General features: G+C 46.5%; 10 protein-coding genes across 15 annotated transcripts in view; 4 read left to right on the top strand and 6 right to left on the bottom strand.

Annotated features, from left to right (window-relative positions):
• LOC126565616 (ejaculatory bulb-specific protein 3-like) overlaps positions 1–591 on the bottom strand; it is a 142,033-nt gene extending 141,442 nt beyond the window's left edge. The window contains exon 1 of the mRNA XM_050222810.1: positions 184–591. Within this exon, the coding sequence (XP_050078767.1) occupies positions 197–580 (384 nt within the window). The 5' untranslated portion in view covers positions 581–591 and the 3' untranslated portion in view covers positions 184–196. The remainder of the gene's footprint in view (positions 1–183) is intronic.
• Positions 1–25,038, bottom strand: part of LOC126564444 (mucin-2-like) — a 363,283-nt gene that overhangs the window by 49,150 nt on the left and 289,095 nt on the right. The window lies entirely within an intron of this gene.
• Positions 1–25,038, bottom strand: part of LOC126563903 (kinesin-like protein KIF14) — a 107,768-nt gene that overhangs the window by 14,101 nt on the left and 68,629 nt on the right. The gene's annotated exons all lie outside the window — the stretch shown is intronic.
• On the top strand, positions 1,979–2,359 carry LOC126565623 (ejaculatory bulb-specific protein 3-like). The gene has a single exon (XM_050222819.1). The coding sequence runs from the start codon at positions 1,979–1,981 to the stop codon at positions 2,357–2,359; it is 381 nt and encodes a 126-aa protein (XP_050078776.1).
• On the top strand, positions 4,398–6,765 carry LOC126564581 (phosphorylated adapter RNA export protein). Its single transcript, XM_050221659.1, has 6 exons — positions 4,398–4,490; positions 4,580–5,283; positions 5,414–5,523; positions 5,781–5,872; positions 5,956–6,220; positions 6,500–6,765. Exons 1-6 carry the CDS (start codon positions 4,431–4,433, stop codon positions 6,751–6,753), a joined length of 1,485 nt encoding a protein of 494 aa, XP_050077616.1. The 5' UTR covers positions 4,398–4,430; the 3' UTR covers positions 6,754–6,765.
• Positions 7,106–8,233, bottom strand: LOC126564945 (cell division cycle protein 123 homolog). The gene is made up of 2 exons (XM_050222073.1): positions 7,525–8,233; positions 7,106–7,452 (listed from the first exon to the last, which is right to left on the bottom strand). Exons 1-2 carry the CDS (start codon positions 8,231–8,233, stop codon positions 7,106–7,108), a joined length of 1,056 nt encoding a protein of 351 aa, XP_050078030.1.
• On the top strand, positions 8,926–12,503 carry LOC126564372 (transmembrane protein 184C). The gene is made up of 5 exons (XM_050221400.1): positions 8,926–9,164; positions 10,716–10,752; positions 10,824–11,101; positions 11,178–11,384; positions 11,450–12,503. Exons 1-5 carry the CDS (start codon positions 8,926–8,928, stop codon positions 12,501–12,503), a joined length of 1,815 nt encoding a protein of 604 aa, XP_050077357.1.
• Positions 13,406–19,881, bottom strand: LOC126563749 (integrator complex subunit 1). The gene has a single exon (XM_050220449.1). The coding sequence runs from the start codon at positions 19,877–19,879 to the stop codon at positions 13,406–13,408; it is 6,474 nt and encodes a 2,157-aa protein (XP_050076406.1). The 5' UTR covers positions 19,880–19,881.
• LOC126566019 (uncharacterized) lies at positions 20,608–21,432 on the top strand. The gene has a single exon (XM_050223219.1). It carries the CDS (start codon positions 20,608–20,610, stop codon positions 21,430–21,432), a length of 825 nt encoding a protein of 274 aa, XP_050079176.1.
• The window catches only part of LOC126564527 (protein kinase C and casein kinase substrate in neurons protein 1), a 424,303-nt gene continuing 424,158 nt past the window's right edge, over positions 24,894–25,038 (bottom strand). For both annotated transcript variants that reach the window (XM_050221597.1, XM_050221599.1), the window contains one exon: positions 24,894–25,024. In XM_050221597.1, coding sequence (XP_050077554.1) covers positions 24,912–25,024 — 113 coding nt within the window. In that variant the 3' untranslated portion in view covers positions 24,894–24,911. The remainder of the gene's footprint in view (positions 25,025–25,038) is intronic.

Genomic DNA, 25,038 nt, shown 5'->3' with positions numbered 1-25,038 from the left:
AATCGTTTGGCGGGTAAATGTTTTGCTCTCTCAAAAACAGTTATTTTAACCAATTTTAGTAAAGTAAATTACTTCAAGCAGGATTTTTTTTCATAGTCCAAAGGTTTTTCACATTTATTTTCGAAATAACATCAACAAAACAATATCACAGAGCGTATGTAATCGCTCGCGCCGCTGACTAACAAAGGGGCCACACTTATTCCAGGTTGATGCCCTCCTTCTTGGCCTCATCGCGGTATTTCTCGATGTACAGGTTCTCCGGATCGTACTTCTTCTGCAGAGCATCCCACTGCTCCTTGCGGTTCTCGATCACGTAGTTGATCACACGGATCGCACCAGCACGCTGTTTCTCGCTGCACTTGGCACAGTTCGTCTGCAGCGCTTCCGGCAGGATCTTCTTCAGCTCGTTACCGTCCGGGGTGCAGCGGCCCTCATCCATCAGGCACTTGAAGTAGTTGTTGAACAGACGGTCTGACTTGAGAATCTCGTCCAGATCGATACCGTCATACTTGGTGGTGTACTGGTCTTGGGCGGCAGCAACAGCCAGCAGCGCAAAAGCGATGGCGACGAACAGTTTCATGATGGCAACTGGTTTGGGTTTTTTAATGCTACAATCACACCACAAAAACGAAACACAACAAAACAGAAAATTTATAAAATGAAACACACACTCCAATGGAAGCTGTTTGGTAGTAACTAACCGAAGTAAATGTGATTGAGTTTTGGACAAGAGAAGAAGCTCTCAAGCTGCAATTGAAGCACCGACTGTACCTTACTGCAGAACCGCGATCGCTTTTTATACCTCTGCAACTAAACAATTCTAGCACTGATCAAGGATACAAGAGAGTACCCCCGAACACTGGCCGATGAAGCCGACGATTTCGGGTACACCCCACCACCGCCACCACCACTACCACTGAGGTGGTCCATTGTACGAAGCGTACGTTCCACCATTGTGGTTGGAAAAAAATAGTTTCACCAAACCACCACCGCCGGCATCATTGGCACGGCACCTACAACCTACAACCTTCCAGCAACGTAAATTTGCACGACCCCTTGGACCGTGGCTCTCTCGACTCAGATGCGCGTGTACCGCAACGCGCGCCACTTCCGCCAGAAAAACTCCGCCACAGCTCCACCGCGTCTTCGTTTTCGTCGAATTCAACTAGCGCTAGCGGAGGACGGGGCCTAAAAGCTTCACCGGGCTTGGTATCGATAATCACAAAGTGCATTGCCAAAATGAGCGGATATTGAGGAAACTTGCAGACTCAAGAAAAGATGATTATTATGACAAAACCAAAAAAATAGGTGCGAAAATGAACATTCCTCTCGTGTCTTGTACAATTATCAGAAAGGCCCGCTGTGCCTCGTCTAGGGCGAAGGAGAGATCACTGAAAAGTTCACGATCATGCACTCTCATCCATCCTCCGTTACTGCTCGATCTATTTCTCGTTTGCCCTCTCCTCCCTTCGCTGTTGTGTTGCAGTCGAATGCACTTTTCGTCGCAATGCGTACTAACGTCATCTAGCGGACGTAGTCGTCACAACCGGTCGTGAGTAGTGTGTGCATACCTAGCCGGCCGACCGGAGACCCCGAGATCGCACGCGAGTTAAAATCTCCCGGTGTATGTGTGTGACTGACGATGCTTTCGTCACGGCAAACCTCTCCCAAGTCAGCTACTAGCTGGTTGGTTCAATATATAAAAGGCTTGCCGGATCGGTAGATAGAGCACAGTTTAGCAGTGCACACTATTGCGAATCCACACACAACACTCCTTCCAGGTTAGTAGTAACGAGCAATCAAGATAAGGAGTCCGAAAATCTAGTGATCGTGCCGTAGATCATAGATAAAGTTTCTTGGAACCGTTGTTACAACAGTTATCAGTGTGAAATGTTCTACCTCCGGTGCATCCTTATTTGACATATTTTTTCCAATTTTATGTACCAACCTACAGAGAACTCGTTTTAAAAAACGAGCCATGAAACTGTACATCGTCGTTGCCCTTGCCCTGGTCGGTGTGGTGGCCGCCCAGCAGTACACCACCAAGTATGATGGTGTCGATGTGGACGAGATCCTCAAGTCGGACCGTCTGTTCAACAATTACTTCAAGTGTCTGCTGGACGAGGGTCGCTGCACCCCGGACGGCAACGAGCTGAAGAAGATCCTGCCAGAAGCCCTCAAGACAGACTGTGAAAAGTGCAGCGAGAAGCAGCGGAACGGTGCTATTAAGGTGATCAACTATATTATCCAGAACCGCCGTACGCAGTGGGATGCTCTGCAGAAGAAGTACGATCCGGAGAACAAGTACATCGAGAAGTACCGCGAACAGGCCCAGAAGGAGGGTATCAAGCTGGAATAGATTATTCAACAGGAGGGTAATGCCTAGAGATGTTCCGGAAGTGTCGTAATCGTCAACAACAACAATTACACCTCATCAACATCCTGTCAGTGAGGCTAGCTGAGTTCCGTTCACCGCAAGGACACCGGTGCCAGTGAAGCAAGGAAATTTGCCTCCCTTCCCTTACGGCAACAACACTCCACTCCGTCCACATACTCGCTCCGTTAGGAGTTGTTAGCGTGTGAAAGCCGTTCCACGCTTTACCATCATTGAACTCTAATCGCGAACCCTTCGAATTTTGTGATATTTGTTGTGTCTGTATGTGACTCACACGCAGTACTGACATACTGATGGCCATCTACTACTATTTGATTTTGGTTGAATTATGTAACATTTACGTTTTTTTTTTAATGTTGTTTATTCTACGTTCGTTGCTTGTGAGACGCCATGCAATGTGAAAATTAGCGGAAATTTTGCAGAAATCCTAACACAGCGACCTGTACGAGGATGTATAGTTCTGTAATAAATACAATGATCAACACTTTCTAAACAAAAACCATCGTTTTCTTATCATTCCGGTGTAAACTGTTTGCCTGAAATTAACTTATAATTACATACGTAGAAACACAACGGGCAATTAGTGGTTGTGATGCATTTGAAGCTGAGCTTTTACTATGAGACGAGTCCGCGGCCACTACTCTAACCGACGCGTATCGATCGGCACCGATTCGAACGAAGGCGTGGAATCTAATTTATGCATCCAACGCGAAGGTTATTACGCGTGTTCTCTACCCGCGCCTAGAGAGCGTGTGAAACTACAACGCCTCACGCGCCAATAACTGCACTTCGACTTCGATCATATACTTGTAGTTTGCCGTGCTGAAACGAGAGGACGAACTCGGCCGCGAGAGATAATGCCCCAAAACCGGAAGCTAACTGACCCCCGTCGGTCAGACGTCAGCTAACGGGTCTGCCCTTTGCTCCAAGAACAACCCGCAAAAAGCCCCGCAAACGCAATCATTAAGTATTCCGCACAAACAACGGCAATAAGTGCCACCGGTGTTTACTGGTGTTCTTAGAAAACGTGATCGACATCGGTAAAGTGGTAATTATATTTACTAATTGATACTGCGCTTGAGCGAGTTCGTGATTTTTGTCTATAATTCTACATCGATAGCAGCTAGTTGGTGCCGACGCCACTATCCTTTCTTCTTATTTTGTGTAGTTTTCTTCGATACGATTACGAAGATCAACATGATCTTTGTACCAAACAGGGGGAAATCCTTTTAAGATGTGAGATATTAGCTAATGATTGGCGGTTAAATTTTGCCTCCCTAGAGGGTGGAGCGACAGATCATATAACCGTTTAGTTAACGATCGCCAGCGCGCCAACATTGGCCTGTAACTTGTGTCCAATGGCAAGGTAAACAGTGAGCTGCAATGCAAACTCTTGGCTCTCTGCGAAATGTAAACCTCCTTCGCTTTGTGATTTCGTTGTGATTTGTTTGCACACTTTAGGTATACAGTATCGAATTGGTGTCACGGAGATGAGCAGGCAGCTGGCAGCAAAAGCTGATCCCCTGGCAGATGGATTAGCTTTTGCTCATACGAACGATGATGTGAGACTAATAGTGCTCTTCTTAGTTACTTTTTTATATTTTGAATGCACGTTGCAATGATGTTGTTATCTCCAAAAAGCCTGTAGCAAAACGCTTCATTAAATGATTTAAAATCGTCATTTTTCACTTATAAAAGCACGTTCCCTACAGCTATGCAACGACGTATTTAAATGTTCATCCCTCTTCGTTCAAACGTGAAACATTTCACGAAAAGAAAGTTTCACATATCGAAGCCCCTTACAAGCAAAAACCTGCGTACCAATCAGCTGTCACACAAAGGCTGTCAAGCAAGCGCCAAACCCGCGACAGTTTGATTATTTCGGTGATACTTTTTTCCTCGCAAGCGAACAGCGATATTTAGCTCAAATTACGCACTTATGGCGTATTTCTAGGTTGTTTGCCGAACGTACAATTGTCCCACTTACGCCCGTTTTGTGTGCGGTGCGAGATTTTTCTTCCAATAAGGCGCACAAATGATGGAACACGAGACTCTTAATTTGCCGAGCCCGAAAGGCGACCTGGAAGAGGGAGAAGTAAATGCATTGTGGAGTTTCCTTTTTGGAGGATCATTGTTTCTCTTTGAAGCAGGAGCGCTAACTGATTGTCCCTTTGTTTGTTTTAGTTATCCGATAGCGATAGCGATGGATACACTCCCCTGGCCCGTCCGGAGCAGACCAAGAACGAGTTTGCATCCGTCTCCGTTAGTTTGCCGCGGCAAATGGACATCGTCTCGGATGAGCATGACGATGACGAGCTGCATCAGGAGAAAAGTGATTCCGATGGTAGTTCGGATGAAAGCGGCAGTGGCAACATACGGCTCGGATCGATCTGCTTCCCGAAACGAATGCGAGGACACCCAGCACGGATCAGTGGCCTTAAAAGATCGCTCCATCCGACGGTTTCCAGCACCGTTTCGAGCAACGCAAGTGTTCCGCCCCGTGCTACCACCACGGCTGCTATTGCTGGCCGACCGAACAAGTATAACATATGGACGGAAAGTCTACAGGAGGACACCCTGATGGAAACGATGCGAGGTTGCGATGTGACAGCGAACGGGATGCGGAACCGGGATGTGGAATCGTACGATTATAAACTACGCGAACGGTTGCAGAGTGGAAATGCATTCGAACGACTAAAACGTCGCCAATCGAATTCGGATGATTCGGATGGATATGCTGGTGGTGGGAAGCGTATGCGAACGTCGCACAGTTCGTACCCGGAACAGGTGGAGAATCGAGAACGGCGGGGCAGTGTAAAGGATCGAATCGGCAAACGAAATACCAGTACCGATAGTAATAGTGACGACTGTGCACAAAATGCTCCAAGGTATGTCTCGTTTTCTCTCTATCTCTCATTCTATTGCACATGGGCAACCTAATGCACGCGCTCGCACTGGTGATGGTAAAAAGGGAATTAAGTTAAGTCCGTACAATATGAACGCAAAATTACGCCCTAGATTCGATTTCAGGCACATACCAGATCTGAATGTGGAGGAGGACTGTACCAGCGAGCAGTTCGGGATAGAGCTAGCGGGCAAGCTGAACGAAACTCACACGGATTTAATGGGTAAGTCATTAAATTGCACTATCTTCTTCTTGGCTTATCCTTTATTTCAATGACCATCTACCCGGGTATATTTTGCATATTTTCAATAACATTTGATATAATTTTCCCCCGATCTATAGCATATCGGGGAATGCCTGTACTTGGGGTCACGTTGGCTATCTAATAACTTACTAAGACTTATTGGCTTAAAACCCACCTCCAAAATCCCACTTGTATTCAGGCCAAAAATAACTCACTTTTTTTCCTCTTTTTTGCAGTGCGTGTAGTAGAAGCGCTCGGCAAGGAGATACCACTGAAGCTTTTCAAAGAAACACAGAAAATCGAAGCAGATGGAGGGATGCTTGTCATGGTAAAGTGATCATCCGTCCTATTATTATCCTATGCTAAACATAACCTGCTAAGATCGATCTTCTTCTTTCATTCGCATTACAGAAAGGCTGGCGACGACGCACACCGGGCGGAGTGTTTCTTTTCCTGCTGAAGCACTGCGAGCAGGTGGATCCGGAGCTTAAAAAGACCATCTTCCAGGAGGACAAAAAAGCGAAACAGAAAGAGTGGAAGCTGACGAAAAGTTTGAACCGCGACAAAAAGGTGGAAGAGCTGAAGAAAACGCTTAACCGCCAGGTGGCAACGAACGATGCCGAGCAGCCATCGTTACCGATCATGTCGCATCTGAAGGCGGAAACACACAGCACGCGTGAGTCAAGTGTAGCATACACACTAGTGATGGAAACTCCGGACTGGGTTAATGAATCCACTCCGAATCTGACGTATAAAAACCGGATTAACGAGGATTTTACTCTGGAGTAATCAAGAGTATGAGACTCTGATTAACAAAGAGACTCCGGGATAATTACTCCAGAATGCCTCGGAGTCGGATTAATCCGACTTAAGGGAAAATGATGATTTATCCATCACTATCAAAACAGTTTTCCATAGATTTCCTCATGCTTAAATATTGCCATTTTACTTTCAGTATCAAATCCACCACCGTCACCGGTGGGAGAGGAAAACTTCGAGGGTGGTTCCGATTTTGAGGCACGCAACATCCACGTAAACGTAACCACGAGCCCAGAAAAACCGTTGCACACAGCCGACAAAGATTTGGACGTCTGTCCCGAGGACACGTGCCGGCTACTGTTGCCGGACGGTCCGACACCGTTGCGCAGCTTGACCAGCTATCAAGAGGATTGTCTCGATATTACGTGTGATGATATGGATCTCTTTTAGCGACAAACGCGAAAACGCGATGACTGCGCGGTGGCCTACAACTAGAAGTACATTTAAAGTAGCAATTACGAATGAACCCTTACGAGAACGTACAGCAAGCGACGGTGTGCTGCCGGAGGAGAGAGAAACGGATGAGACATCAGCAAAAACAAAACAAAAGAAGTTTCGGAAATGCATCGTTACAGATCGAACTAAAGTGTGAACTACTTGTAAATACTCGCGATTGAATAATACACTAACCTTTAAGGCTTCTTTAATTCTAATTACCGACCGAGCGAGAGAGAGAACTGAATTTGTGAACGTGAGCTTTGTTTTTTAGTCCTCAATATATTCTGTTTCCACGTCCAAAGCATTAAGATTCTTCATTATCATGCAGCTGCTGCAGATTGCACTGTTCGATCAATCGATTCACCAGATTATTGCTGTCACCTCCGGCACCCTCCGACGTAGTAGCGCCCTGAAAAAAGTTCCGGAAATCCTGTGGAAATCCGTACACGTTGCGCTTAATCGGTTGAATCCCGCAATCGTTCGGCAGATAGCGGAATTCCGGTTCATCCTCTTCCTCGATTGTTGCTACCAGTGCCTCATCATCCAGCTGATCGTAATCGAACGCCAAACTGTCGGAATGTCCCTTGCCATACAGTGAAAAATCCATTATAATGACCTTATCCTTCCCGGGGCGATACACGTCGAACACATCTGATAGAGAATAAAGCAAGAAAGATCATTGCCGTCTGCTTTAAAAAAAAAGCAACCACTCCCATCACTTACAATCCTTAAGTGGAAAAGTGTCCTTAATCTTTTCCTTAAACAGCGACACAATATCGCTCACAATTTCCGTCCTTTCGCGCGCTATGTGCTCATGATACGAGGGCCAATGTCGGGGAGAAATTGCCACCAGTGATCCATTGCGCACGAAGCATCGAAACTCCGAACCTGGGTGAATGTCTCGCCACTTCTTCAACACAATATGATACCCACTGTCGTTTACGGTGGAACGTTCGCGGAAGTCTTCCTTGCTAAAGCTGGACGCTTTCAGAAGCTGATAAATGTCGGTTATGTCCCGAACGCATAGCGATTGCCCAAGCGTTATCCACTGTGCATCCTTCGGGCAGTGCCAGTCCGTCTTCAAAAAAGCATTCCCTCCTAAGCTGCCAATCGCGTCCTTAAGTGTTTGCGAAAAGGCTGGAAATGTGGGCTGTTGTTCGTCGTCCTCCTCTTCTGCCTCAGCGTCAGCACCATCACTACCGAACCGCTCATCGAACGCGTCGTAGTGTGTGGTTTGGAATCCTTCGCCGGTGCTCACATCGGTGAAGTTGGAACATTCTTGCGGCAGAATGAGTATATCTTGCCGCAGATACGCTAGTACATCATCCGGCACCGGGATTATGCATGACTTGATCGTATCTTTCTCAAAAAGCTCGTACCAATTCACAAGCATGCAGGCTTGCTTTTCGAGCTCAATGTTACGGATCAGCATGGTTCTAGGTTCGGTTCAGGTTTCAGGAATTTAAATGCAACAAATTTCCTTTTTGCACAATTTTGCACAAGTGATGAAATGCAATGCACTGATTACTGTACAGAAAGCGATCCGAAAGCGTCTTTGTTTACCAAACAGATTGCCAAAATCAGCCTTCCCGTTTGACAGGCGATCCATTTGACAGCAGCTGTCAAAGGGCAGTTGCAAAGTTTGGCTTGCTACGATTTCTCCTCTCTCTATTCGACTCGCAGTTGCTAGTGAAAAAGTTGCATTATTTTGTAAACAAATCTGCACAAGTGTTGTTTTGTGTAATCTCTGGCACGGGTACGAGAGACGGGACGGTGAACTAATCGAATTATATCACAGTTTTGCGTACATTTTATTCGAAACGAGGCAATCTGTGTGTGTGTAGCTGATGGGAAAATGCGTCCCACTTCTGGTGAAACAAGGTGAAAATGGCTGAGAGTATCGATGATTGTCCACAATAGTGAACAGAGCTCGATAAAACTGTACCAATCAACGAACACCATCAGCACCCTGAAAAGCGAACCGAATTGTGAATTGTTTCATAAAATGCTGTGTACACCCTAACCGTGTGTTGTGCAGAAAGAAAAGCCAGCAAGAAAGAAACCGCAGCAGTGCATGCCAGGGGAGAAGGACCTAGGCGGAAGCACGAAGACAGCAGTAGAAGAATGTGCCTTCATTGGCGTGTCTTGTTACGGCCACTGCTGGTAGTGCTGTACGTACTATTTGTAATCATTGTTGTTCCGCTGCTGATCGCCGACTCGGTAAAGGATGGCTTTACCCGCAAAGGACAGCTCATCCTGATCGGGGGCCTCTTTGTACTGTGCGCCATACCGATCTCGATATGGCAAATCGCACAGCATACGATCCACTACACGCAGCCTCAGCTGCAGCGACACATCATCCGGTAAGCGATCCCCCAATCCACACGAACCCTTTTTTTAAATATAAGCTTCAAGTATATAATCAAAATACGGAAAACCTTGGACAACTTTCTTTGCACGTCTTATCAAAACGCAGTCCCCCCGGACAAGTACGATTAAACGCATGAGTCATTGTGTTTACGTCGTTGTCTTGCTCGGCCATCCAATCTCTGCAAAGGACGATGGTAAAGTTTCCGTGGTTCCGAGCTCGATTAGAAGAAGCTAAACAAATGTTAGCTCACCGTGTTTTGTGACGGACGCGAGTGCAATAAAACCAGGTCGCCGCTGCCGTGTTGTAGCCCGACACCATTCGGTTACTACGTGGGGCATTAGGCTTTCCGTTTGAATGGATGCACTGGACCGTGAATTATGGCACGGTAATGTTGAAATGCAACGGAGTTTCGTCTCGCTGTTAAGAACATTACCAACACAAAAAAGCTGTAGAATATCGTTCAGATAAGCACATGTTGGGAAAACAATGAGTCTATTTAATATACTTAATACAAAATGCTAGCTTTAAAATTTTGTAATCCGGTTAACACAATGGAACGAGGTCTAAACCACATTCTGAACACCTCATCAGTCACAATAATGAATATCCAACAAACGAGTTAATTTTGTCAAGGAAGACATACATGCCAAGGCAGAGTTCTCTTACGGTTATATTGCCAATCATGGAGATGATGAGAACATTTTCTCCTTTCATTTAAAACTTCTCGATCTCGATTATGAGGTAATTTGAGAATGTACAAAGCTTCGAAGGAATATAAGTTGATTGCGGTATCCGCTGACTATGCCAGAACTTTTGTATTCGGAAAATATGACTCCTTTTTAGATCTATAGCTTAAGGATATTTTACCAAAACAACTATTGTGAGAGCGCAATTCTTAATCAACTTAGTCGTCTCTTGGCGCTCAGGTCGATATCAAAGGATCCTGGTTGGCACAATCGTTTCTGATAGAGGTTTTACGAGAAGTCTTTGTCGTTTCATAGGACCTACCTATACCTACCAGTTGACCACCTAAATAGCTAAATTGTCAAGTCTTTCCCAACAGTAGATAGTAGCTTTAGAAACAGGAGTCTGAGCAAAATAAAAGTTATTTGAACAAATTCAAATGGTATCAACTCAAAAATATAATTTTAAATCGTTCTTAGAATTTTGCCCAACACTGTACATTGAGCTTTATCATTCCTTTTTTCCTATTCACACTCCAGTCGCCGACATTTGATAAGTGTTTCAATAATGAAAATTGTAAAAAAGCATACCTTTGAGCACATTTTTAACATCCGCGATCATTGGTCGATCGTATGTCACTGTTAATTAACTGTTCCAGATGATTCATCTAGGTCTGTGTCTGTTCCGTTGAGGAAGCATACACAGGGCGATCGCGCCTCTTATCATGCCACTTTTCTTTTCTTGACCTCCGATAATGTAACACAAATCTCTACACCTCCGTCCAGCGAGCTTATCAAGTCATGTTTTTTTAATACACTTTTTCTCCATCTATTCCCGGGCATTCCGGTTATCGTTGCAGAATTCTGTGGATGGTACCGATCTATGCGCTCAATGCGGTACGTTGGTGATGCTCAATTATGAAGATCAAGCTTCTCCTAAACCTGTATTGCCACATTTTTTGTTGCAGCTCCTCTGCTTAATCTACCCCTCCAAATCGATCTACATGGACAGTATACGCGAATGCTACGAAGCGTACGTAATCTACAACTTCATGAAGTATCTGCTGAACTATCTTAACCTCGAGATGGACCTAGAGCGGGCTCTAGAGTTTAACACACAAACGCATCACTTCATTCCCTGCTGCTGTCTCTCGACGTGGCGCATGGGCCGAGAGTTTGTGCATAACTGCAAGCACGGTATACTGCAGTACACGGTCGTGAGACCGTTGACCACCATCATTGCATGGTAAGGAAGATTACGGCGAGCCTTTTTGCCCGGGAAAAAATAAGGACCTAATATGCTTGTTCCCTCTATATTACAGCATCTGCCAGCTGAATCACGTGTACGGTGAGGGTGAGTTCCGTGCATCGGTAGCATTCCCGTACCTAGTGTTCATCAACAATTGCTCACAGTCGATCGCAATGTACTGTCTGGCACTGTTTTATCGAGCCACACGTAATGAGCTGCGGGCGATGAAACCACTGCCTAAATTTTTCTGCATTAAAGCGGTTATTTTCTTCTCATTCTTGTAAGTATTACCATATCGAGAATTTTTTAAATTAAATTAACTTTCCTACATTTTTTCCCCACCAGTCAAAGTGTGATCATCTACTTCCTAGTTTACTACGACATTATTAAGGACATTTTCGACAGTAACACGTCCGAGTTTGAATCCCAGTTGGAGCTGTCGACCAAATTGCAAAATTTTCTCATCTGCATCGAAATGTTTTTGGCCGCATTAGCCCACCATTACAGCTTTTCTCACCAGCCTTATGTGATAAACATTCCAGTAGGTTTGATCGCTCGAGGAAGCATAAATGGGAGTAGTGCGGGTGGTGGTGGGACGAGCACTGGAGGTACCAGTGGAGGTGGAGCATTACAATCGTGGTACTATGGCTTTTTGACCATGCTCGATCTATCCGACGTACGGCAGGATGTTTCGGAACATCTTGGCGAAGTGGGAAGTTCGCTAAGCCGTCGATTTAGAGGCCGGGCAGTGTACGATTTAGCTCCGGGAAGTAGTAGAACCTGTGATATGAACATAAGCGGATCGGAACGTGAGTTCCTGGTGCCACACGACGGCGGTGGTAATAATCTGCTCGCAAGCCAATGCTACCAGAGTGGACTGTATTACAGTGCGACCGGTGCGACGGGTGCGACTGGTGTGTCACAGCTGTACCCTGGGGGACAGTCAAAGGCATCCGGCGGTAGCAGCGGTACGATAGGGAATCCAAAGTACGGTGCACTTGACAGTGGCATCAGTATCGTGAGGCCCAAGGTGGAAAAGCTCGTCGATACACCGAACGAAGGAGCACCGCCGAAAGAGATTAACATTTTCAACCAGTTCCCGTCGACGAAAGCGCTTAATCTAACGCTCAGCAAAACACCCAGCTATGAGAATTTAATATCGCTTAAGAATGAAACCGATCCGAAAACGAATGCTGCCAAGCAAAGGTCCTCTAGCAGACGTCCGGCGACGGAAGGAACTTCAAACAGTGAATCCAGTTCGTCGCAGCGCTTGATGCAACGTTCCGAGAGCAATGGAAGCGATTGGCTTAGCACACCCGATGATGAGCTCGGGATAGTTGTGAAAGGCATCAGCAGTGACAATATTAACATCAATCCGAATCGCCATCGGAAAGCGTAAAATTTCTCACAAGGAAAGGCCAGTTAAGAACAGCCAATAATCTCTCGTCGCTTCGCCGTATAGTCGCGAAATTGTCGTAATTTTCTTTAGTTAAATCTCCAAAACCAAACCCCCGAACAGACTGTGCATTAATAATTCAATCGTATCGTATCTGTGGTATCTCTATGCAAAAAAAAAAAAGAAAAAGCAAACCTCTTTTTGTCTACTTTTGGGCCTCACCAGGAATGCGTGAAACTCCGTACTGCATAACACACAGTCAAACTGGTATTAGGTTTAATCGCCCACATGTTTAACCTTCCACTTCGTTTGTAGGTTTGAACTCGAAAAATGGCAAATAAATTATATATCCAAAAGGAAACAAAACGAAATCCACCACCACCACCTAAATTTTGAAATACTCACAGTTTTTAAGAAGCTGCAGACTGCTAACTTCCGACCCATCACAGTCCTGAAACCTTGCTAGAAGATGTTTCGCCCCTTGCTACAGATTTCGTCGGCAGCTACAAAACTGGATTTGTTGAATCCGAATCTTTACTCTAGGGCAGATCATCCAGAAACGCCTGGAGCACCAGATCCCTAAGCACCACCTACGGTAGTCCTCTACGAACCCTACGCTGACGGAAGACGTCAATGTCGAAGTCGGATGCAACCGTGCCTTATAACGAGTTTCCTGGCCATATCTACGCGACGTGGTCAACCCTGAAGAAGAAGCTGTTGTTGTGTGCGCCAATCGTCTTTTCTCATTATCTTCTGCAAACCAACCGATATCACTCGAGAAACATTAATACTTATTGTTTCCATAGATAGGTAAAATAATTATTCTCCTCTCTTCTTCTCGATCTTCTGTTACTACTTTACCACTTGTATGTCACACTCGATTGCTCCACATTTCCACACAGTTTTTAAGCTGCGTGCTGCTTCTTCAGCGCCTGAACGCACCGTCGCAGTGCGTTGTACGTGTTGATCCGGCTTCCGATTCCCAACTCGAAGACCGCCCTCAGAATCTGTGGCGTATGCTCCTGCAGGCAGAGTGTGTACTCGGTCGTTTTGTCTAGCGCACTGTGTACCACAGCAACGTCCTCGTGGTTAAGACACTGGACGAACGCTGTCAGTGCCGTTCCGTTGGTGCTAATATTCCCCGGACTTTGCTTAAGCCAGCGCGTCACCAGATTGTGTGCCATTTGACGGATCGCTGGTGAAGGATGCTGCACGAACCGGATCACATCGTCAAAGATGTCTTCGAGCAGTGCCGGTCGCTTGACGGAAAGGGCGTCCAACTCCATCAACGGTACGGAAGCTTCATCAATGTCTCTCGACCGTAGTACAGCCACCAGTTCGTTCCAGTGATTCGGAAGAATATCGTTCTTGATGGCTGGTGCCAGCATAAGTCCTACCGCAGCTCTTCCAGAACTTGTTCCCAGCTTGCACAAAGCATCACCTCCTCCACCGTCTGCAATCATTCGATCTCCCTTTCCTTCGTATGAAGCAGCACTTGCTGCGAGCTGATCCAGATCAGAAAGAATTCCCACCGAATGCTTCCTTGTGGACGCTCCCGTGTGCCGCAACATCGAAAGCCCTTGCACTAGTTGCTGCAGGGCATGCAGATCAAAGTGCTGATGGGCAAGATCAATCAGCACATCGGCGTACTGCTCCACGAACGCAATCGCCGTCACAGGATTCGCCCCAATGTATGCCTGCAGGAACTCAACAAACCGATAGATGAGTGTGTAGCTTTCCTTAAACGTGCCGTGATGTTTCAACAGCTGGAAAAAACAATCCAACCCGTTCCGAAGTCCTGCCCGATAACAATCGCGAAAGACGACCGGTGCCAGCAACTCCAAAATTCCCATCACCTGATGAAACAGATGAAAGTGATACTCCGACCGTAGCACATGCAGATCCATATGGGCACGCCCTTGCAACAGGGTGGACAGCACGGAAAGTTCTCTCATAAACAGGGCCGGATGCGATGCGGCAAGCTTCCGCACGAGCAAATCCATCTCGGCCGACATCGTTTGAAAGTCGCGTGGATTCGTCAAGCAAGCGATCGCCGTAATGATGTAGTAGATAATTTTGTCCGCCACACAGCCACCGGCCTCGTTACGCATATCCGATTCATATATGTCGGTACGTAAGTTCGGCAGGATAAACTTCATCGGTGGTAAGTTAAGGTAGAGTTGTTGGAGAAACTTTTTAGCAGCTGAAGATATCTCGCCCTGCTGCACGTACGTCACAATGCCCGGAAGCATCGCGAATTTGCTCGGTAAACACTGCAACAGCAGCTTCACGCGTTTACTCAAACGGCGCACCGGTTGGATGCCCTCGCCCATTTCGGCACTTGTCTCTTCTGCCAGTATATAATCGATCAAGGTGCAGGATTGCACTACATTTAGCGATACTATGTACTCAGTGTGGTTCTGTTTCGCTTTATCTCGCCCCTGCCAGAGTCTTGGATTGCGGGTTAGTGTGTGGACAAAATCCAATACCGAGGAAGGATCGTACGCAGGGTTAAAGGATCCCATTAGCAGGTCAACCGTTTGGTACAGGGTGGTCCAACTAGCTTGATGCGACATCAGGGAAAGAAGATACGGGCGCGAGTTCGATAAGCTTTTGCTAAACAGAAGCTCCATCTGCTGCTCCTTGTTAACGCATATCAGTTCCGAATCGGCATCAGCGACCCAATCGACGAGCAAACCACACTTATTGCCTTCCAGCACTCTTTTCGCTTCAATCGAATCTGGTCCGGTGTCTTTCAGCATTGTCGCAGCGACACTAATAAGTGTATCTCGGCTCGTTCGCCATAGCTGCTGCATGCCTTTTCGCTCTACATCAGCAGTTCTTGTCGTTGAGAGGACCTCCAGCAGCTCTCCACCAAAGGCTGTTGAGGCACTACTACTCGTCGTCGGCCCCGCCAGTTCTTGCTTTACGCTTGCTCCAGTCGATATACCACCGGCTTCTTTCTGCGCCAAACGAATCATCTGTGTGCGCTTGCTGACGAGAACTTCCAGCAAGACCTTATTGGACGTCGGATTAAGCAATCGTATAATCTCATCTACCACGTGCAGCATGTAGTTGAGATTTTCGAACTTTTCGATCGGTGTTTCAAGCAGCGCACGGAAGAAACACACCACTTGCGAGTTTTGTGTTAATCCCTTTATCAATCCCTGGCCCTGTGGGTTTTTTAGCAGACGTCCCAGATAGGATATTGATTTGTTTGCCGCGTATTCTTGCGATTTAGACGAAGAGTTCATTAAACGTTGAATAAGCTTCCGGTACTTGCCCATGGCAATGCGATTTAGCTTGAGCGAGGTTGTTAGTAGCAGTTCGATCGCCTCTTCGATCTCTTTCGTTTTTGAGCCGGATGCGGGTCTTGCATCGCACGACACAGAACGTCTTAAATCGGCGGACGAACTTGAAGGCAGTAGATCAATTCGATACGATTCCATTACGCTTCCTTCCAGCGTTGGTGCAACGATCGGTTTCGTTTCCTTTTCTTCATCTACCGATATCGGTTTCTGGTCCGCCGCTGAACTGGTAGCCATCTGTTGCGGGAGTAGCTCCAAAGCTTCCACCGAAATGTGTCCATTCTTTGCACCGCGGGCCTGCTGTATTTCGATCAGCTGCGCTAGATAGCTTTTGTTCAGGATGGCCGCATTTACCGCCTCATACTGCACAATCACAGCCCGATCGAGAAGGGCCAACAGTTTCGACATGGAGCTCACCGGTGTTCCAAAGTTCTGCACGAACAGTACAATCTGATCCGGCGTTAGTCCTTGCAAGGCTGCATCGACAAGTCGCTCGACATTGCTACGGATCATCTTAAGCTTCAACCAGTCGGGCAGGATACAAACCGGCTCGGATCCATCCACCGTAAATGCTTGCGGTGGTGGTGATCCTTCCGGGAACCAATAGTCCAGAATTTGTCCAGCGACAGAAATAAACGACGAATGCGTCAACAGTATTACGAACGCTTGGATGATGTTCAGATGGATGTGGCACTGGCTTTCATCCGCGAACTGTACCAGCAACAGGTCCGGATACTCGGTAAATGCATGCGGGATAACCTTCGCATCTCGCAGCTTGATCAGGAAGTTGTTGAACATCACGAACAAACAGTTAAGTGTCTGGATGCGCTGCTCGCTCGGATCCGCCAGCGTCGGAATAATGTTCGCAAAAACGGTCGTACGCTCCACGATCAGATGTGACATGTCCATCACGTGTTCCAGCATCGCTTCCTCGCCATCCATCGCACTGTGGGCCGCCACGAACTGTATGTACACCATCACCAGTTCCGGGATGTTTTCCACCTGACATGCGGCACGCAGCTGCACGATCACGCTCGGTCGAACGTACGGAAAGTGTGGTATCATCGGCAGATAGCGTAGCAACCAATCGCCATTGTTCGCCTCGATCGGTACGGTTGCACCCGGGTCGTGTTCTTCCTGGAAAACTTTCAGCAGCAGCTTCAACCCACGTATAGCTGCCTGACGGGAAGCACTCGAAAAGGAGGACAATCGACGCAGGAAATACTCCAATACTTCGCCGATCATCATCTGATGTTCGCCAGTTTCGTCCTGAAGGACACGCTGCAGATAAAGCAACAGTTCCGCTTCGCGACTCGCTTCAACAATTGCCGATCCGGAGTTCGCCAGCAAAAACTCACACAAACACTGTACCGGAAGGTGATTAAAGTCACCCTCGGAGTTTTGTACCAAATCCGCCAACCAAGGCATCGATTGTGACGTTCCCTGGCGTTGGATAATCTCGAGCAGAAGATCCGGCTTACGGCTGCGGCACAACAAATGTCCTAGCCGGTGGCTGACGTTTAGCTGCTGTATCTGGTCCAGCACCGGATTCGGTGGACGGCGTGCGACACCACGCGGATCCATCAGTATTAGCTGCGACAGTAGCAAACTGTTTTGCTCCGTGATCGGGTTCGAAGCGAGATGGTTTTCAAACTCAAGAATTTGCGCCTTTTCGAGCGCTGCAACGGAAAGTTCTTCTTCGCAAGGTTTTGGAGGTCCAATCTGGTTCGTGATGCACATTTCCATTAGAAGCCGCAGCATCGGATACTGTTCCCAGCAGAACGATCCGAACGAGGACGGATTGTGGGCCGAGATGAGTAGCAGGATTATCCAAGTCTTCCAGTACAGTGAGGAAATGGCTAGATTGGGTGGCTCGTAGTTTAGCGGTAAAACGATATTATCCGGATGGTGATACTCGGACATTTTGAAGAGTAGCTCGATAATTTTTAAATCGGTAATTTCAAGCGGTGGGTAATCCATGTGCCGTAGAGACCCGGCCCTACGTACCAACTGCTCCGTTATCTCCATGGTGTCCTGTATCGAGAACGGAATTTCCTTTTCGATGCCAATCAACAGGATGCACAGCATTAAGCTCTCTTGCAGCGGTATTTCCGACACCATACGAAGAAGTGGCGCACGTTCCGGTTCCGGTGGCCACTGATCACCTTTCGCGTAAGCTTCCGGTGAATCCAACAGGAGCAGCTTATGGAGGGCCGCTTTATAATCGCTGGCAGCGATCGGTTTATAAACACGCGGCACGATATCCTTCATCCAGGCGAGTGCCTGATCCTGTATGATCGATTGCTGCTGATAGAACGCACTCAGTGCGGTTGAACTTTTTGTCTCGCGGCCACTACGGATCGAAACGTTCGCTTCACGTATCTGGGGCGATACGGACAGAAACATGCACAAGCAGACGAGATCGACGATCGAGTGGAAGATTCGATCGCGAAACTCTGAGGTAGCGATCTGCGGAGTTAGATCCGGTCGGTTCTGTAGCAATACCTTACAGAACACGGTCAGATTGATGTCGTACCGTAGCATCTTCACCAGTTCGCGCAGGAAAAAGCGTAACGTACGCAAAACGTCTTCCCGCTGGAGTAGAAACTCCTGGTAGATTTCGGCCAAGTTTGCGGCGGATTCGGTCGGTTTCGTTTGGAACATCATCGCCAGCATGCCCATGTTGTTCGGGTTGCGTGCGTTTGAGAGTTCGTTCTGTACGACGTACTTGAGGAGTGGTGTAAGAATTTCCGGCTGACAGTTGATCATCTCCTTCAGCCCAATCATGAAGATGTTGATGAGTGGTTTCGATTTCAGTCGCACTTTGGCCAGATTCGACAGTACCTCGTGCTCTTTCGGGCTTTGGCCAGTTACGTTGTAGCACAGGAAGGTTAACAATTCCTGGACTGGTTTCACCAGCTTCCCGTTGTGTATCCACATTTCCAACCGTGGCACGACAAACGCTCGTACCTCCAGGATGCCGCACGTTAGCGAAAGATATCGAAGGAAATTTTTCGTCGAACAATCCGGACCTTGGCGACGGTTCAGCTGGTCCTTCATCGCCTCCATTACCATCCGTTCGAGTTGCTCGCGCATATGCGCAAATCGTGGCGGATTCGCATCCGGATCCTTCCCCAGAGCATCACCAAACATTCCACTGTCCGTGGAATGTTCATCGTCCGGCAGCGTGGCATCGCGTGTCGTTGGATTCAGTGTGCTCAGTTCCGGCTGTAGCATCCACTTGGGAGGGATTTTAGTGCCAAAAGCTGCAACAATGTTATCGGTAAACGGGGCACACTCCTCGTAATCCACCCACACACGATCGTTGATCGCATCATCAATGTACGTCCGGATGAAGCTTTCCGGCCACTGTTTCTTATCGCTGTATCCGCGTGCGAGCAAATTACACGCCAGTATGTGCATCGTCGGGTTGTTGCGGCCTTTAAATGCATTGCCACCACTGTCCCGCTTCAACACCGCGATCAGTGCCGATGTGATGGTCTCGTTGCAAAATAGGTGTGGCCGCAATCGAGCCAAATAGAGCAGCGAAAGTGATAGTACCGATTCTGACTTTGATTTCGGCGAGATGAGTAGCTTTATCGCACCGCAAATGTAGCCCACGACACTGTCGCTGTCCTGCTGCTCAATCGCCGACAGTACGGTTGAGGCTAAATCGACCGATTCGCACTCCATCGCACACTGCTCCCAGTACTCGAGAATGCTGCTGGAGCTGGAACTGTCCCCTCCGGATGATATTTTGCTCGTCCCAACACCGGACACTCCACCCAATCCGGTACCGCTCCCACCACCTATGGAGCCGCTTGCTCCGGATGAAAGCTTAATTTTCTTCGCCGCTACCGGACCGCCCCCACTGCCCAGTGCCATCGAGGATGTGGCTTCCCGCTTACGGTCCGACACGACGCCACTCACCCCGACACGGGATTTTGCATCGTCACCACGCGAACCACCGACGGAAGATTTCGAACCGAGGGCATACAGTTCTGACTGTGGGTGGCTTAGCTGTTGCTTCTTGGTGGCCCGTATGCCCGGCCCTGATTTGCCCCGATCCATTATCTAGCGAACGATACAAGAAAGGGAAAAACAGAGGCGGGGAAAGAAAATATCGAACGTCCTGCCGTCTCTCGAATGATGGCCTTGATCGTAGGGTGTAATGGTAGGTTTTGTTTGCAAGTATTGACTCCTTTTTTGCTCGATTTTAGTCCCAGTTTTACTATTACAAACACGCAAATGAAATGATCATTGAAGAACGTCACGGTAGCAAGCAAACCTCTTTTTTTCTTTCCCTTCCCACACGTATTTTTGACGTTCGACAGTTGACGTTAGCGTGTGGAATGGAAAATAAACAAACGACTTGTACAAGTCACGAATGGTCGCAGATGCAATAATGTCTTCCACTTTACAAATTTATTTTTTAGCAATGAGCTGAACTTGAATTAATTGTAGAAAATATAACTCAAAAACTATTGTGAATCAAGCACCTTGAAGCTAGATTTAAACGATGTGTCGATGTCAATACGCAATATTCCAAATACACAGAAACTCCAGATTCCGGATATCTCCAGTCCCCGTTATCCGGGGAAGTCGGGTATTGACTGTACGATCGACAACGGTTGGATTTGAATTTCAATAGGATTCGTAGAATTGTTTTGACAGCAGTGATACAAAGCAAAAGTAACGGCCACGAACGACGGCATTCAGTTTTGGCGGACATTTGAACCAGTAGACAAGAAATCTTTGATTGTGCAAGGCGTACCGAATCACTTTCTTCCTGCAGAACGATGGCACCGAGAAAAAAGACTACAAAAGTACCAGCAAAACCGACAAATCCACCAGCAAGACGGGAATCGGCCGAACTACCGCCAGAACCTTCGCGTCGAAATGAACGTAACAGCAACTTCCGCTCCCTAAAAACAGTGGACGAGCTTCGGAGCGTAATGGGCGTGGAATCGGAGGATTCCCACAGCAATAGCGAGAATGAATCGTTGCGCAGCAACACGAACCAATCGCGTCCTAACTTTTCCTTCCTGCCGTCGCACAAACATTCCAGCCCGAACACCGTCAAACGGACTATCTCGGGTCCGTCCACCACAGCCCATCGGCTTACCAGCATGCCGACTGTACCGAACACGGATCTGGAACACCAGGATAGTTCGGCCGCTTCGACTAACGCCCCCACACCGAAATCCGGCAGCCGTAAATCAACGCGATCCGTAGCAAATAGCGAAGCCAGCACATCCAGCGAAGCGTCGCAGCGAGCCGAGCCCGAGCCCCAGCCTAGCACATCGCAACAACATTCGCACAGCCGCAAACAGCAAACGCCCGGCCAGCTGAAGTTGTTGAAGGAGATCATAAGACTGCAAAGCACGGTGGACAATCTTATTCCGAAGATGTGCTTCGCGCGCGTTATTCGCGAAATTCTGGCCGAGTATGCGCACCGGCCGCTACGGGTTTCACCGGATATGCTGTTCTGCCTGCAGGAAGCGGCCGAGATTTACTTGGTTCAGCTGTTCGAAGATTCATACCGATGTACAATTCACCGCGGTCGGGTGACGCTCATTCCCAAGGATATGCGGCTTGCCTGCGCACTTCGTCGAGATAATTAATTTGCTTGACTTGACTTAACTTTTTTTTGTTTTTAGATTTTATTATGTGTACTGAGTTATAAATTTGAAATGAGAATTTAAATAAATGATATGTTGCATAAACTAACGATGCCGCTGGACGATCTCAAACGAAAAGTGTTGATGGCATTAACTTCGAATCCGAAACGTTACTTCTGCTATTCCTTCTCCTCCTCGGAAGTCGATTCCTGTTGCATGTGCTTACCTAGCTCGAACAGCGTGAGGGAAACTTCACTGTCCAAAAGGTCCAAAAATTTCACGAAACCTTCATAATCTTCCGTATCGATGCTGAGTATGCGAAGCAATGGTTTCAAAATTTCGTAATCCAACGATCCGACCTCGCCAATATACTTCATCAGCACACCATTCCAATCGAAGCATTTCTTCTCCGTTTCATTCTCGGAAGCTTCTTGCTGAAGTTCCTTTCGGGTGCTTTGTACTGCTCCGGAACGTGAAAGAAGCGTTCGCAATTTATGCAAGTATTGAAGCGCTTCGTTGATGGCCGGAGCGTCCTGATGTTCTGCTTGCTGTGTAATCATATCATACCGCCGACATGGCGCCGATGGACATCTATCTAACCTTTTTCCAGCGGGCGGAAGATTCGCTGCATCCTTCCGGGCGCTACTCGGAGGAGGTACAAGCGAGGATGGTGATGCTTCATGGTTAAAGATTTTCCACAAACATCCACCATTTCGATCACTGTTGGTTCGTTTTCCATGCGTCATCATCATGCTTCTGGATGCATCACCAACATCGGAGCGTATCCTGTCCCGGTCGGCATCATATCCGGGAAACAAAATGTTGGAGAAGTTACTTTCCACCATACTTTTTTTACCGTGCGTAAGATCCTTAATGGAGTGCAGCGAGTCGACCGTTTTGAGAAATTTCTGTTCACCGACTGGTTCGTTCTGGGCACGGTGCAGCTGATGCCATCGTTCGCGGTACTGCTGTTCCTTCGGTTTCGTACGTTCATTTTCGAGCAGCTGTTTCATTTGCTGGCCTCCATCGTTTGCTGAAGCTGGCCTCGTGCTCGGAACTGCACCGGAAGGATGACTTGGAAATCCTCGGCTGTACTGTGTTTCGTAAAACGTTTCGTCTGTTTGATGGAAAATATTATCCATTTTTGTAGGGAAGTTATTTGTTAACAAACATAAAACCGTACGATGTCCCACTTGATTCCTTCTTTCTGATGCGTTTCAATAGATTAAAATGACTACTATGATTATTTCGTTTTAGAGGTGAACGTAGTCTCGGAAACTCAAAACCTGTATAAGTAAACGCAAAAAAATGTTCCCTTTTCTGTCTGTGTGATATGTTTCATAATATTAATGTAAAAAATAAATAAAAACTCCTCTAGTTGAATACATGGTTTAAGATAAACTGCTGTGTATATATATATAAATAACCGCTTCGTTTAACGCACGTGCATCTTCGTATTTCGCGGACTACCACTATCATAACACTATTGCTACTACTACCACACAACTGCCCGCCCCGATTTTTGTTATTACTTCTTTACATATATATTTCCTCAAACTTAATATAATACACAACACGCCTAGTTCCTTACATTTCAACCATTTTCATCATGCTTTAACGATGTGTGTGTGTGTGTGTGTGTGTGTGGCTTGACGTCGTGCGTTATCGTCGCTATCATGATCACTGTCACACTACTGCAACGGATAGTTACTAATTTTTATTTTTAACTCTTTTGCTTCCAAATTGCTACTGATCGAATCATTCTCTTAGTCAGCTTCACCATTTTTGCGTTTGCCAGAATACAAAACGAGTAATAAAACTATGCAATGCTCTTAAAACTGTACAGTACAAAAATCGGTCAGCCCGTAGCCAGATGCCATACCGTGTTCTGTATCAATGCAAAATAATATTTCCTGTAGAATATACATTGATTTCTATTTTAATGTTCCCTGATCAGGGGATTCAGCCAACTGCAGCAGTTTAGAGGTTTTTATAAAGACTGAGAGATAGGAGTAAAGGAGCTAAAAAATTCGGTAGTATCAGTAAAGTGTTGATATTGGAGAGAACAGGTTTGAAGTGTTCTACAACCGATTCCTTCTTTTGGGTCTCCTGTTCTACAACTAATGGAGAGTTCAAAAACTGGTTCCTACACAGTATAGTTCCTGCATGCATACTTTTGCTTCTTACAAGTACCGATACAGCATTGATTGTTCTCTACATTTTGAGCCTGTTTGCTTTTCGCCCTACTTAATTAATTCCCAGAGGCGTCTGACACGGTCGGGTTTTCTGGATGATTTTGGACATGAATATATATGTTTTGCACCGAAAAATAAATCATTTTCTAAATGCATCGCGCTTCAATTATGCCTTATTAGAATTGCTTCAATTTCTACTTACATGCTAAGGTTGGCTTTCTATTTTTTACTTTCCTTTCAAAAACGGTAAATAGTACTACAAAAAAAATGGAAAAACTGATAGAACTAAACAGCACAAAAAAGACGAAGAGATGACTCATTGCTCATTTCGATTCTTCCTTGATTTACTTCCCAACTCTTAGATTACGTCGATGGGAAAAGGACTCAAACTTCCTTCCAACATTTCGTCGTCAAAATCCTATACACCCGTGTCCAAAAGGCAAATTCATTGCTGTGTTTTAACCATTATAATTCATATGACTTCTAATCATCCAGAGCAAAAACTGTACATAGAAACGGAGAAAAAAGGGACCAATCCACATACAAACGATAGCAGTGTTGTACGTAAAATTACCAACTCCCTGCTTCCTTTCCCTGATTATCAACAAAAACGCCAAAAGGACCCTCTATGTATATAAATGTGATGAAAGAAACCCCTCTTCACCCGGCTCTCTTTCTCTATGGCTCACTATCCTCTATATGCGCATGACTATCTTACCTTACCAAACAGCGGAGCCCAAAGCTAAATTCCTCTTCCAACCACCCTACAAAAATACTCGTTTTCTTTTTGGCCAAAGGTTTCAAAATATGTCCTTAATGTGTGTGTGTGTATTGGTTCTGAGGATTTTATCCCTTTAAGCTATAGTTGTTCCAGAGAACGATGGCGCTATGAATGCTTCATGCACAACTAGTACTCCTGGTCATAAAAAGCAGACCCCATCACAGCTCAGTAGGTTTATCTACTGCCACTGTCGGTCCATCAACTTTTTAAAGACACGCGATCTACGTGCGACTTGCTTTTGTGTACGCGATCCACCGATTTCAATTGTGATGTTGAATTTCGTTTATTTTCCGTTCACTTTTGCTACCCAGCCCCAAAATTGTAATCAAATAAAATCCAACAAATCAGAGCTTGTACTTCTGTTTTTTGTTTTGACTACGCGTATTCCCTTTAACACATTCTCATCGCCGTTTTGTACCCAACATACATTGTTACCTCGCTGCCGATTGGAGGCGTTTGTTTTGAAAATGTTCTCCATTTTTTGCTGGTAAAATTGTGGCCAAAGCTTACGTCGCTACCACCTCGACGTAGTTCGCTGGGTAGAGTCCTACACGACCGTCCTTTCGTCCCTTGCACCAGCCTTGCTCGTCTTCGTCTTCTAGTTTTTCGAACAAATCACCTGCGAGTAGAAGC

This window comes from Anopheles maculipalpis, chromosome 3RL (genome assembly GCF_943734695.1).
Source record: "Anopheles maculipalpis chromosome 3RL, idAnoMacuDA_375_x, whole genome shotgun sequence".
Lineage (NCBI taxonomy): Eukaryota > Metazoa > Arthropoda > Insecta > Diptera > Culicidae > Anopheles > Anopheles maculipalpis.
This window is presented reverse-complemented; position numbering and strand designations above follow the sequence as displayed.

What these genes read in the sequence shown, in the direction of transcription:
- LOC126565623 (XM_050222819.1), top strand. Translation starts at nt 1,979, where the DNA reads ATGAAACTGTACATCGTCGTTGCCCTTGCCCTGGTCGGTGTGGTGGCC.
- LOC126564581 (XM_050221659.1), top strand. Translation starts at nt 4,431, where the DNA reads ATGATGGAACACGAGACTCTTAATTTGCCGAGCCCGAAAGGCGACCTG. An exon ending in ATGGAGGGATGCTTGTCATG is followed by an intron (nt 5,873 to 5,955) that starts GTAAAGTGATCA and finishes TTCGCATTACAG; the next exon opens with AAAGGCTGGCGACGACGCAC. An exon ending in GGCGGAAACACACAGCACGC is followed by an intron (nt 6,221 to 6,499) that starts GTGAGTCAAGTG and finishes TTTTACTTTCAG; the next exon opens with TATCAAATCCACCACCGTCA.
- LOC126564945 (XM_050222073.1), bottom strand. Translation starts at nt 8,233, where the DNA reads ATGCTGATCCGTAACATTGAGCTCGAAAAGCAAGCCTGCATGCTTGTG. An exon ending in CACTTTTCCACTTAAGGATT is followed by an intron (nt 7,453 to 7,524) that starts GTAAGTGATGGG and finishes ATTCTCTATCAG; the next exon opens with ATGTGTTCGACGTGTATCGC.
- LOC126564372 (XM_050221400.1), top strand. Translation starts at nt 8,926, where the DNA reads ATGTGCCTTCATTGGCGTGTCTTGTTACGGCCACTGCTGGTAGTGCTG. An exon ending in CTGCAGCGACACATCATCCG is followed by an intron (nt 9,165 to 10,715) that starts GTAAGCGATCCC and finishes TTATCGTTGCAG; the next exon opens with AATTCTGTGGATGGTACCGA. An exon ending in CGATCTATGCGCTCAATGCG is followed by an intron (nt 10,753 to 10,823) that starts GTACGTTGGTGA and finishes TTTTTGTTGCAG; the next exon opens with CTCCTCTGCTTAATCTACCC.
- LOC126563749 (XM_050220449.1), bottom strand. Translation starts at nt 19,879, where the DNA reads ATGGATCGGGGCAAATCAGGGCCGGGCATACGGGCCACCAAGAAGCAA.
- LOC126566019 (XM_050223219.1), top strand. Translation starts at nt 20,608, where the DNA reads ATGGCACCGAGAAAAAAGACTACAAAAGTACCAGCAAAACCGACAAAT.